The sequence below is a fragment of the Elephantulus edwardii genome, unplaced genomic scaffold, assembly GCF_000299155.1.
Source record: "Elephantulus edwardii isolate Elephantulus edwardi_28Jun2011 unplaced genomic scaffold, EleEdw1.0 scaffold00197, whole genome shotgun sequence".
Lineage (NCBI taxonomy): Eukaryota > Metazoa > Chordata > Mammalia > Macroscelidea > Macroscelididae > Elephantulus > Elephantulus edwardii.
This window is the reverse complement of record NW_006399947.1, coordinates 5,385,137-5,396,458: the sequence shown is the minus strand read 5'-3', so window position 1 is coordinate 5,396,458 and position 11,322 is coordinate 5,385,137. Positions and strand designations below refer to the sequence as shown.

Below are 11,322 nucleotides of genomic sequence, written 5' to 3'. Positions count from 1 at the left end.
AGAAAGAAAGAAAGAAAGAAAGAAAGAAAGAAAGAAAGAAAGAAAGAAAGAAAGAGAAAAGTATATCTAAAACTTTCAGATATACACCTACCTTTAGGGTAGCTTCTAGAGATCTAATCTTACTGGAATACAAGAATATATGTAATTTACAGTAGAATTAGGACATCCTTTATAATGAACTGGAGTGACTGAGGAGGTAAAGTATGCTCCTGTATTACTTAACGTATATGGTCAACACTTTTCCATTTAATTTCTAATCAATTTATTTGACATTTTAATATTTGGATAATATTTAAGCAAGTTTTTTCCATGTGAAAGTGATTTTTAAAATTGGAGGTTGGGGAATCATACACAGGAAACCAAGTCTCTGTATTGAGCTATCCCCTTGATGAACACAGTACAAAAGTTCACAAACAGCGCAGCCAACTCACCTCATGGTGTACAACAAAGTGCCATCCTCTGTGATCCTCAGGAGTTTGTTGGGCATGGTCATGTTGTGGGCCACTGACTTCTTTCCATTGTGGAAAAATGTATCTGGAGTCCAGATTTTACTTGCCATTAGGTTATTCAACCGGAGAACAGTCATGGGTCCTTTAAATTTTAACCGTTCATCCTTCCAGCTTTGACGGAAAAAGACATCTATCGTATATTCCTATGAGATGATGGGAAAACGAAAAAGTTCTCTGTGATGTATTTTGTGACCCAAATGATTTACATAGGAATACCAGAGGAATGTCTATCTGTGTTTCATTGACTATGCAAAGGCATTTGACTGTGTAGATCATAACAAACTATGGCTGACTCTGAGAAGAATGGGAATCCCAGAACACTTGATCGTTCTAATGCGAAACTTGTACTTGGACCAGGAGGCATTCGTCAGGACAGAGCAAGGGAATACTGCATGGTTCAAAATTGGGAAGGGTGTATGCCAGGGATGCATCCTATCTCCATACCTTTTCAACCTATATGCAGAACAGATTATCTGGGAGGCTGGGCTCTATGAGGAGAAATGTGTCAAGATTGGTGGACGATTTATCAACAATCTGCGTTATGTGGATGACACAACCCCTCTTGCTGAAACTGAAGAGGACCTGAAGTGATTGCTGCAGAGTGTCAAGGAGTGCAGCCTGCAATTTGCGTTGAGACTCAATGTCAAGAAGACAAAGATTCTCACCACTGGACCAATTTGGCAGCATCAGGATGGATGGTGAAGAGATTGAGATTGTACACAACTTTAGTTTGCTTGGTTCCACAGTCAACCGTCTTGGCACCAGCAGCCAGGAAATTAAAAGGCGCATTGCAATGGGAAAGCCTGCTGTTAGGGACCTCTCCAAAGTGCTGAAGAGCAATGGTATCTCTTTGGAGACTAAGGTGCGTCTGATACAGGCCATGGTCTTCACAATCACCTGTTATGCATCAGAGAGTTGGACAATGACCAAGGAGGATAGAAGGAGAATTGATGCCTTTGAGCTGTGGTGCTGGAGAAGAGTATTGAGAATACCATGGACTGCTAGGAAAACAAACAGATTTGTCCTGGAAAGGGTTAAACCGGCTGGCTCCTTGGAGGCAAGGATTCTGAGGCTCCGTGTAACTTACTTTGGACATGTTGTGGGGAGAGACCTGTTCTTAGAGAGGGACATCATGCTTGGGAGGGTGGAGGGACAGCGCAGGAGAGGAAGGCCCTCTATGAGGTGGATTGATTCAGTGACTGGGATAATTGGGATGGGAGTGTCAGAGACGGTGCGATTGTCACAGGACAGAGCAGAGTTTAGGGCTGTTGTACATAGGGTCGCTGTGAGTCGCAGGCGCCTCGACGGCACATAACAACAACAACAACAACAACAACGTGAGCTTTTGCAAATTTGAAAGCGAAATATAAGTTAGATGATACTTTTATAAGTGAACTTTTGTACTTGCAAATACTGATGTCGGGAGTTTCAGGAATTGACATGATATACACATATATGTCTATATATTTAATGTTTATGAGACTTGAAAAATTGTTGATAGAAAGAATTCCAATTTTCTTCTTGTTGTTGTTCTTGTTATGTGTCATCGAGCTGCCTGAGACTCAGAACAACCCTGTGTACGATGATTCTCAGCCTTGCTCTGTTCTGTGTCATTCTTATAATCTCTGACACTTGTTGCAGTCACTGTTTCATCATTCCATCTTCTTGAGGTTCATCGTTGTTGCTGTTGTTAGGTGTCATTGTTATGACTCATAGTGACCCTATAGCAACAGATCTGAACCGTGTCCTGATCTGTGCCATCCTCACAATCTCTAACACATTCAGACTCATTGTCTGAATGTGTCACAGTCTCAAGCCATCTAGCTGAAAATCTTTTCTTTCACCAATGCTCCCCCTTTCCAAGCATGATGTCCATCTCCAACAAAGAGCCTCTCCTCACAACATATCTGGAATATGTGAGACAAAGCTTTATCATCTTTGCTTCCAAGGAGCACTCTTGCTGCACCTTCAGCAAGACATGTTGTTTGTTCTTTTGGCCGCCCATAGGATATGCAGGATCATTGGATATGTGAAAATAAAACAATACTGCCAATACATCAGTCCTAGAAAAGACTAAGTAGTGGATGTCAGAGTCAGGGTAACCAGTAACCATTTTCAATTAACTCATGGCAACACTAAATGTTACAGAGCCGTAGAAGCTAGGTTCACAGAGTGTTCGTGACTGGGAACTTTCTGATACATACTGCCAAATATTTCCTTCAAGATGCCTTTGAGTGACGATCTCTTGGTTAGTAACACACAGTTTAACTGTTTGTAATAGCCAGAGGTTATAATTACTATGAAAATATTTAAATCAGAGAATTCTCAGCATAAAGAAAACGTTAGTGTTTTGAGAGCTTTTACCATGGTATCTGACAATCTCACATTCAGACCTAAGTCAATAATGGTATAAAAGTGGCATAGCAATCTCCTCTTCTTTTTGTACTATATAAATTATTTTTTTCATAGGCAATCTGCACAAAGTTTCAAGTTTGTATGCAATGAATAGTATTAGTAAAATAATATATATGCACTGATAACTTGAGTTTGGGTCTTTATTTAAACTATGAAGTGTACAGCTATGTGTTTGAATGTGTGTTTGAGAATATGTGTGGATAAGACACATGATAAATATGTGAAGTTCATCCTCATTCACAGCCAGAGAATCTATTTATTTGAATAAATACAGAATTCTTTTTGGCAATTCCCAGAGACAAACATCTGCTAATCTGAAAACAAGCAATGAGATTTACTAGTTCCTAAGACTGAAAAGGGTACTTACTACATGTCTTCCTTGCAGTGCCTGCCTTACTAATATCAAATTTAGCTTTCCATGATGATACTGAATTTTGAAATAAATTCTACTTTATTATTTTCTAATCATGACATGGTCCAAACTAGATGGAATTTTAACTCGGAAACCTCATGCCATATTTTCTTAATCCATTAAATTCCAATGCACCAAGAAAGCAAATGTATTTTAACCTTATACATATCATCTTTGCTTTTTTTTGTTGTAGTTGTTAAATGCTATCAAATTGATTCAGATTTATAAGGACCTTCAATGATAGGGTTGGATTACCCCTACGGGTGATCTTTAAAAGAACAGATTTGCAGTTTTGTTTTCTTTTTTCCTTGTGAGCTCGTATGGATTTGAATCACTAACATTTGGGTTAGCAGTCAGGCATGTAGCCATTATTCTGTCATCATCAGGACATTCCAAATAAATATTATCTACATTTAGACCTTTTCTGTATGCATATCTATTGCTCAGAGTTTAACAAGATAGGATAAAATGAAATAAAAGTAAATTCTTTTGGAACAGGCTTGTCAGTGTTAAGCACTTACTGATCAAGTAAGTACCAATTCATACTGCACTGCACAGGTTTCTAACATTCCAGGCAGAGTTCTAACTGCTCACTGAGATAAAGATATAAAGAATGAAAATGAAACACTTGTGTATCTTTGGAGGCAAGGCAGGTTACTTTCGTTTGCAAGCGAGGTTTTACTGTGCCTGGGTCCCATGAAAGATAAAGCAATCCATGATTTAGGAACCTACTCCCAAACATTTTTTTTGTTTTGTTTTAATTAAAGTCACAGAGACTTTGGATTTTCATTCATTCATTGTTGCACTTTACTCCTTCCCCACCCCTAACCCCCCCCCGTTCACTTTTCTCTTTGATAAGTAAAAAAAAAAATAAAAAAATTAATTTTTCATTGTTATACAATCGCCCCCCAACCCCAGTCCACTCCACGATGATTAGGTATTATTGTTATGACTAGAAAACTGCTGTTAAGCATCTGTTAAAATTAGCAAAGGGAGGAGTTGTACAGGGATGTGATTTACATCTGGAAGTAATGCAGCATAACAGTGCAACTAGGAAGCAGAGCAAACTGAGGAAGGTCATAGTTGGGAAAAAGGAAGTCAAACATCAGAAAGCTGTATCTGTACATGGGTGGAGAGATGTCTTGGAACTGGTATACAAATCAATCATTTTGGATAGTCTTTAAAAGTAGCTTTTTCTATTTCAGTCTTTCTATTTTCTTTTAACTCATTCGGCTACTGCGGATAGGTCAACTCTGAATTGTGCACACATTCCTCTTTGGGCAATGGACAAGCTTGACAGGTTGGTTGCTGTTGTGTATAGTTGAGTTGGAATCTACTCATACCTGACTCTCCAGAATGTTGTCAGAGGCAGAAAATCACACAGGAGGAGATTGTCAATCTTTCTCTCATAGAGCAGATACTGGATTTGAACTGTATGCCTATGGTATGTCAGCAAAGCTCCTTACCACTGGGCCACCAGAGTTTGATAGGTAGGTATATGATACACATCGTTATTTCTATCATTCACAACTTAGCAGCTTAATCTCTAATTTCAATTATCATTGACCTGGGGGACAGTATGTGAACTTATAAATCACTGTTCTATGAGTGTCCAAGTGCTTATCTTCTTCCTATTAATTAAAGAATGTTGTGCATTTGCTTGATACTCAAATTTAAATAGTTTTAAATATAAAATAAATGCTTAAAAGAGATTTACTAACATAGATTTTATAAGATGTATTTCAAAGGCAATGGTAAAACAAATGTGAAAACTTAGCTTGAGGTTTATTAAGTTAAAATAAACTGTTTAGCTGTACTTATGGCTGATAATAAAATTACAAAAATAAAAACACATTCTCCTTCATATATTTTACTGAACACACATATACACTCAGAAAAAGTGACTGATTAGGCATTTATTTATCATTTTCCTTGCTGATACAAGGAGAAATGAAAACTTAATGACGATTCACTAACCAATCAAGGATAAAGATATCTGGTTTCCAGTTTTCTGAGAATGTAACTCATATATAGTTTTCATGTTTAAAGCCTTTTCTAGAAAATTTGCAAGAGTGAATTGTTTTAATAAAGATGATAAAAATGAAGCTTTATCACCTTTGCAACCAAAAAACACTCTCTGACTCCACAGATACTGGGTATTTTTTTTTTTTTTTTGTTCTGGGGGTTTTTGGTTTGTTTGTTTGCTTGGATTTTTTTAAGGCTCTGGGATATTCCGTATGCTTCTCCAACACACAACTCAAAGGCATCAATTCTTCTGTTAAGCTTATTCATTGTCTAACTCTTGGATGCATGGCGAGTGACTAAAAAGGACACGGTCTGAATCAGACATAACTTAGTCCTCAAACTGACATCATTGCTCCGCAATAATTTGAAGATGTCCCTGACTATAGACTTTCCAAATGTTATAGTTCTCCTGATCCCTGACTGTTGGCACCAAGTGTATTGATTGTGGATCCAAGTAAGATGACGTTGCTGACATTTTTAGTCCTTTCTCCACCTATCATGTTTCCTATCAATCCAGTGGCAAGGAATTTTGTTTTCTTAAATGATCCGGGATGTATTAAAAGAAGATGGAAAGAATATACTGAGTCATTGTATCGAAAGGAATTGGCAGATACAGAAGAATTTAATGAAATAACATTTGAGAAAGAGCCTATGGTGATAAAGGAAGAAGTTCAAGCTGCTTTGAAGGAAATAGCAAAAAATAAGGCCCCAGGAATAGATGGTACACCAATTGACATATTTAGGCTAACAGATGCTGCCCTGGATGTGCTCATCAAGTTGTGCCAAGAAATCTGGAGAACAATCACTTGGCCAACTGACTGGAAGAGATCTATATTTGTTCCCATTCCAAAGAAGGGTGACCCAACTGAGTGCGGAAATTACAGAATAATCTCATTGATTTCACATGCAAGCAAGATTCTACTGAAGATTGTCCGAAAACGACTGGAGCAGCACATCAGCAGAGAACTGCCAGAAGTCCAGGCTGGGTTTAGAAGGGATCGTGGTACTAGGGATATTGTAGCTGATGTTAGCTGGATCTTAGCTGGAAGCAGGGAATACCAGAAGAATGTCTATCTGTGTTTCATTGATTATGCAAAGACGTTTGACTGTGTGGATCATAACAAACTGTGACTGACTCTGAGAAGAATGGGAATCTCAGAACACTTAATCGTGCTAATGCAAAACCTATACTTGGACCAAGAGGCAGTTGTCAGAACTGAGCAGGGTACAACCTCATAGTTCAAAATTTTGAAGGATGTATGACAGGGATGTGTCCAATCTCCATACCTTTTCAACCTATATGTAGAGCAGAATATTGAAGAGGCTGGGCTTTATGAGGAGAAGTGTGGCTTCAGGATTGGTGGAAGATCTATTAACAATCTGTGTTACGCAGATGACACAACCCTGCTTGCCAAAATGGAGGAGGACCTCATGCACTTGCTGCAAAGGGTCAAGGACTGCAGCCTTCAGTATGGACTGAGGCTCAATGTCAAGAAGACAAAGATTCTCACCACTGGAACAATTGGTAGTATCAGGACGGATGGTGAAGAGATTGAGATTGTTCACAGCTTCAGTTTGCTCGGGTCCACAGTCAACACTCTTGGTACCAGCAGCCAGGAAATTAAAAAACATATTGTGATGGGAAAGTCTGCTGTTAGGGACCTCTCTAAAGTACTCAAGAGCAATGGTGTCTCTCTGGAGACTAAGGTGCACCTGATACAGGTCATGGTCTTTGCAATCACTTGTCATGCATCAGAGAGTTGGACAATGACTAGAGAGGACAGAAGGAGAATTGATGCCTTTGAGCTGTGGTGCTGGAGAAGAGTATTGAATGTACCATGGACTGTCAAGAAAACAAACAGATTCATCATGGAGAGGGTTAAACCAGGCTACTCCTTGGAAGCAAGGATTCTGGGGCTTCGTCTGACATACTTTGGACATGTAAGGAGAGACAGGTCCTTGGAGAGGGACATCATGCTTGGTAGTGTGGAGGGTCAGCGCAGAAGGGGAAGACCCTCTATGAGGTGGATTGATTTGGTGACTGGGGTAATCGGGATGGTTGTGTCAGAGGCAGTGCGATTGGCACAGGATAGAGCAGGGTTTAGGGCTGTTGTGCATAGGGTCGCTATGAGTCACAAACGACTCAACGGCACATAACAACAACAATGATGAAATACAACACACAGTGACAATGTCTAGGTCTTAGTAAATATCAGAAATCATTATTGTTTATCTAATTTCATTTTAGAGAGCTCTTGTGTCTTAGTGGTACAGAGTTGTGCTTCTCGTCCAAAGGCAGGTGGTACAAATCTTCCGGGCAGAAGAAAAATGAACAATCTCCTTTCATATCATTTACAGTCTCTGAAAACTCTCTGAAATATCAACTATGAATCGATGGAACTCAGTGGCACATAACAATATTTTCATTTTAATCAATTTCTTAACAGCTTCAGTTTGCTTGGCTTTACAATAAACACTTTTGGGACCAGGATCCAGGATATCAAAAGGCAAATTGCATTGGAAAAATCTGCTGTCAGGGACCTATTTTTTTTTAATTTTTTTATTTTTATTATTTTTTGTGTGTGTGTGAGTGAACCGTCAAATTGGATCTGACTGGTACAGGAGGAGATTGTCCCTCCTTCCTCGGCAGAGCATCTGGTGGATTCTAACCATGTGCCTCTGGGATTGTAGTTGCAGCTCCTTGCCACTGGGCCACCAGAGCTCCCCAAGGGACCTCTCTAGAGTACTGAAGAACGACGACATCAGTCTGGAGACTAAGATGTGCCTCATCCAGGCCATAGTCTTCTCAAGAACTTGCTATGCATTAGAAAGCTGGAGAGTGACTAAAGATGATAGAAGAAAAAATGATGCCTCTGAGCTGTGGTGCTGGAGAAGAGTGTTGAATACACCATTGACTGTTAGGAGAAAAAAAAAACAGGTTTATCCTGGAGAAGATGAAACCAGCCTGCTCCTTGGAGGCAAGGATTCTGAAGCTTCATCTAACATGTTTTGGACTTATTGCAAGGAGGGACCAGTCCTTGGAGAAGGGCATCATGCTTAGGAGGGGGGAGGGACAACAAGAGAGAGGAAGACCCTCAATGAGATGGATTGATTCAGTGCCTGAGGTAAGAGGGTAGGTGTGCCAGAGGCAATAATGTTGACATAGGATAGAGTACTTGGTGGCACATAACAACAATAACAATGTCGTGGAAAACTATTATGGAAAAATAATTGAATTGACAAGTTTTTAATAATCAAGCCAAGCAAAATGAAGAAACAAAAAAGGGGACTCCAAAGTCATACTACTTGTGCAAAATTAAATGTCTTCTAAAGGCCTCATTCCAGCTCTGTGTCTTTACCCTCACCACTCACATGAAAAGTCTCTTTCATTTACCCTCCTCAATAAAGTAGGTCCTGGGAGAATATGAGACGTACTCTGTAGACTTACAAAAATATCCTTTACATTCTTAAATAAATATTGTGTTGAAGTGTTCCTGCTTGCACCATTTATTACCATCTGTGTGTGCTTTGACTTAATATATTTTAACCACTGTGGAAAACTGGGCTTTATGATTGTACTGGTTGGATATTTCTGTCAGAACTTAGTGCCCTGGGAATGTGCTGTTTGATTGCAAATTAATGATTTTTCAAATAAAGTTAAGGAGTTGTCCTAATTTTGTTTTCTATTCCAGATGAAGTCAGATGCCTTGGGAGCTAAAGCATCTCTAGGGTTTGATGGACTTTGTTCAAAACGCTGCACTAGGTCACGTTCCTACTCCAGAAAACACGTACAATTACATTGCTAAGCAAAAAGTTTTAGCATTTGAACTCATAGGATTTTATGATCTATAAAACCTGAGCACGGCGCCTGGTATACTGTAAGCAGTCAATAATTCTGGTAGAGTTGTGCTTATAATTATTAATTACATATTTTATTAGTTCTTATTTAATAAGCTACAAAGTTTTTTCTGTTTTGAAAAATAGCTTTGTCATTCTGCTTTCTAAGTTGATTGCCTTTAAATCACATTGCTCTTCCTTATGCCTAATTCTACTTTGATGTGGTTTCAATGATAAATCTTCTAGAGCAGGATGGTCAGGTGTACTTGCCACTAACCACTTAGAAAATCCGCTGTAGATCTATGGCCAATGAAATCCTTTGATATAACAAGTTAGCCATTACTTGGCTGAGAAGTTTCAGGAATTAGGGAGAATTACTGGCTTGAACTGTTCTGCACTCTGCCTTCTTGATATTTGGATGAGGTAAGTCATGATGACCACAGAACTAATGGTATATCAGTGAGCTTTGAGAACATGAGCAGTTAAGCTCAAGTTGGCAGTTTGAACCCATTCAGAGGCTGCATGAGAACTAACTGGAATTATGCTTCCCTAATTATTAAACACAAGCAAACCCATGGAGAAGTTCAACTCTGCCATAGGAAATCACTATGAACACATATTAATTCCATAGTATTTAATATCAACCATACCCAATATTCAAAACTTATTGCCGTCAAGTTGGAACAAATAGATAACCATCCAAAATATTTTTATAGGCTATGAATCTCACAGGAAGAGATTTCATATCTTCCTCTCATGAAGCTTTAGCAGATTCAAAATGCCAGCAAGATGCTGCCTTTCGGTTGGCAGCTAGCCTCCCTGTGGACTCCCTATACCATCTGAATTCCCTGCAATAGTCAAAGTATATATTTTCAATCTGTATGCAGAACAGATCATTCGGGAAGCAGGACTTTATGAGGAGGAGTGTGGCATCTGGATTTGAGGAAGACTCATTAACAACCTATGATATGCAGATGACACAATGTTGCTTGCTGAAACTGAGGAGGACCTGAAGCACTTGCGGTAAAAGGTCAAGGACTGTACTCTTCAATATGGATTGAAGTTCAACATCAAGGAGACAAAGATTCTCACCACTAGTCCAATTGGCAGCACCAAAATAGATGGAGAAGAGATTGATGTTGTTAACAATTACAGCTTGTTCGGATCCACAATCAACACCTTGGCACCAGCAGTCAAGAAATCAAAAGATGAATTGCACTACGAAAATCTGCTGTCATGGACCTATCCAGACTGTTGAATAGCAGTGATGTCAGCCTAGAGATAAAGGTGCACCTAATCTATGCCATGGTCTTCTCAATTATTTGTTATGCTTCAGAAAGTTGGACAATGACTAAGGATGACAGAAGAATAGATGTCTTAGAGTTGTGGTGCTGGAAAAAAGTCTTGAACATGGACTGCCAAGAAAACAAATAGGTCTGTCTTGAAGAGGGTGAAACCAAGTCTTTCCTTCGAGGCTAAGACTGAAGATCTGCCTCACTTATTTTGGGCACATAGCCAGGAGAGATGAGTCCTTGGAGAAGGACATCATGCTGTGAAGGATGGATGGACAGCACAAGAGAGGGAGATGCTGGATAAGATGGACTGATACAGTAACTGGTGCAATGGGGGTTGGTGTGTTAGAAGTTAATGAGACTGGCTCAGGACAGAGAAGGGTTCAGAGATGATGAACATAGGGTTCCTATACATTGTAGGCAACTCAATGGCACATAACAATAATAACATACTATGACAGATTTAGAAGCAGGAGTGGCATCCACTTCCTAAATAACATGCCTCTGGAAATTCTATGAACTTTGATAAATGTCGATAGTTGTGGAAGGGCTTCAGGCCTTTTGTTCATAGGGTTGCTATGAGTTGAGCTCAACTTGAAGGCAACCAACAACATCAAATACGTATATATAATTTTAGTGTGTATTTTGATCCTAAGACAGCAACATCATTTGTTCTGTAAATCACAATTAGTCTTAACTAGAAATTGTAAACCAATTCAAATAAATCTTAAGATAATTTTCTTGATTGTATGTGGTGTCTTTTGAAAATTATCCCTTGACAACTCAGGGCATATGTTTGTGAGACACCATGATGGTTATGTTTGCATATGTC

At 39.1% G+C, this 11,322-nt stretch overlaps 1 protein-coding gene across 1 annotated transcript in view; it reads right to left on the bottom strand.

Moving 5' to 3' along the window:
• Positions 1-11,322, bottom strand: part of GABRA1 (gamma-aminobutyric acid (GABA) A receptor, alpha 1) — a 78,779-nt gene that overhangs the window by 47,519 nt on the left and 19,938 nt on the right. The window contains exon 5 of the mRNA XM_006897046.1: positions 432-652. Within this exon, the coding sequence (XP_006897108.1) occupies positions 432-652 (221 nt within the window). The remainder of the gene's footprint in view (positions 1-431; positions 653-11,322) is intronic.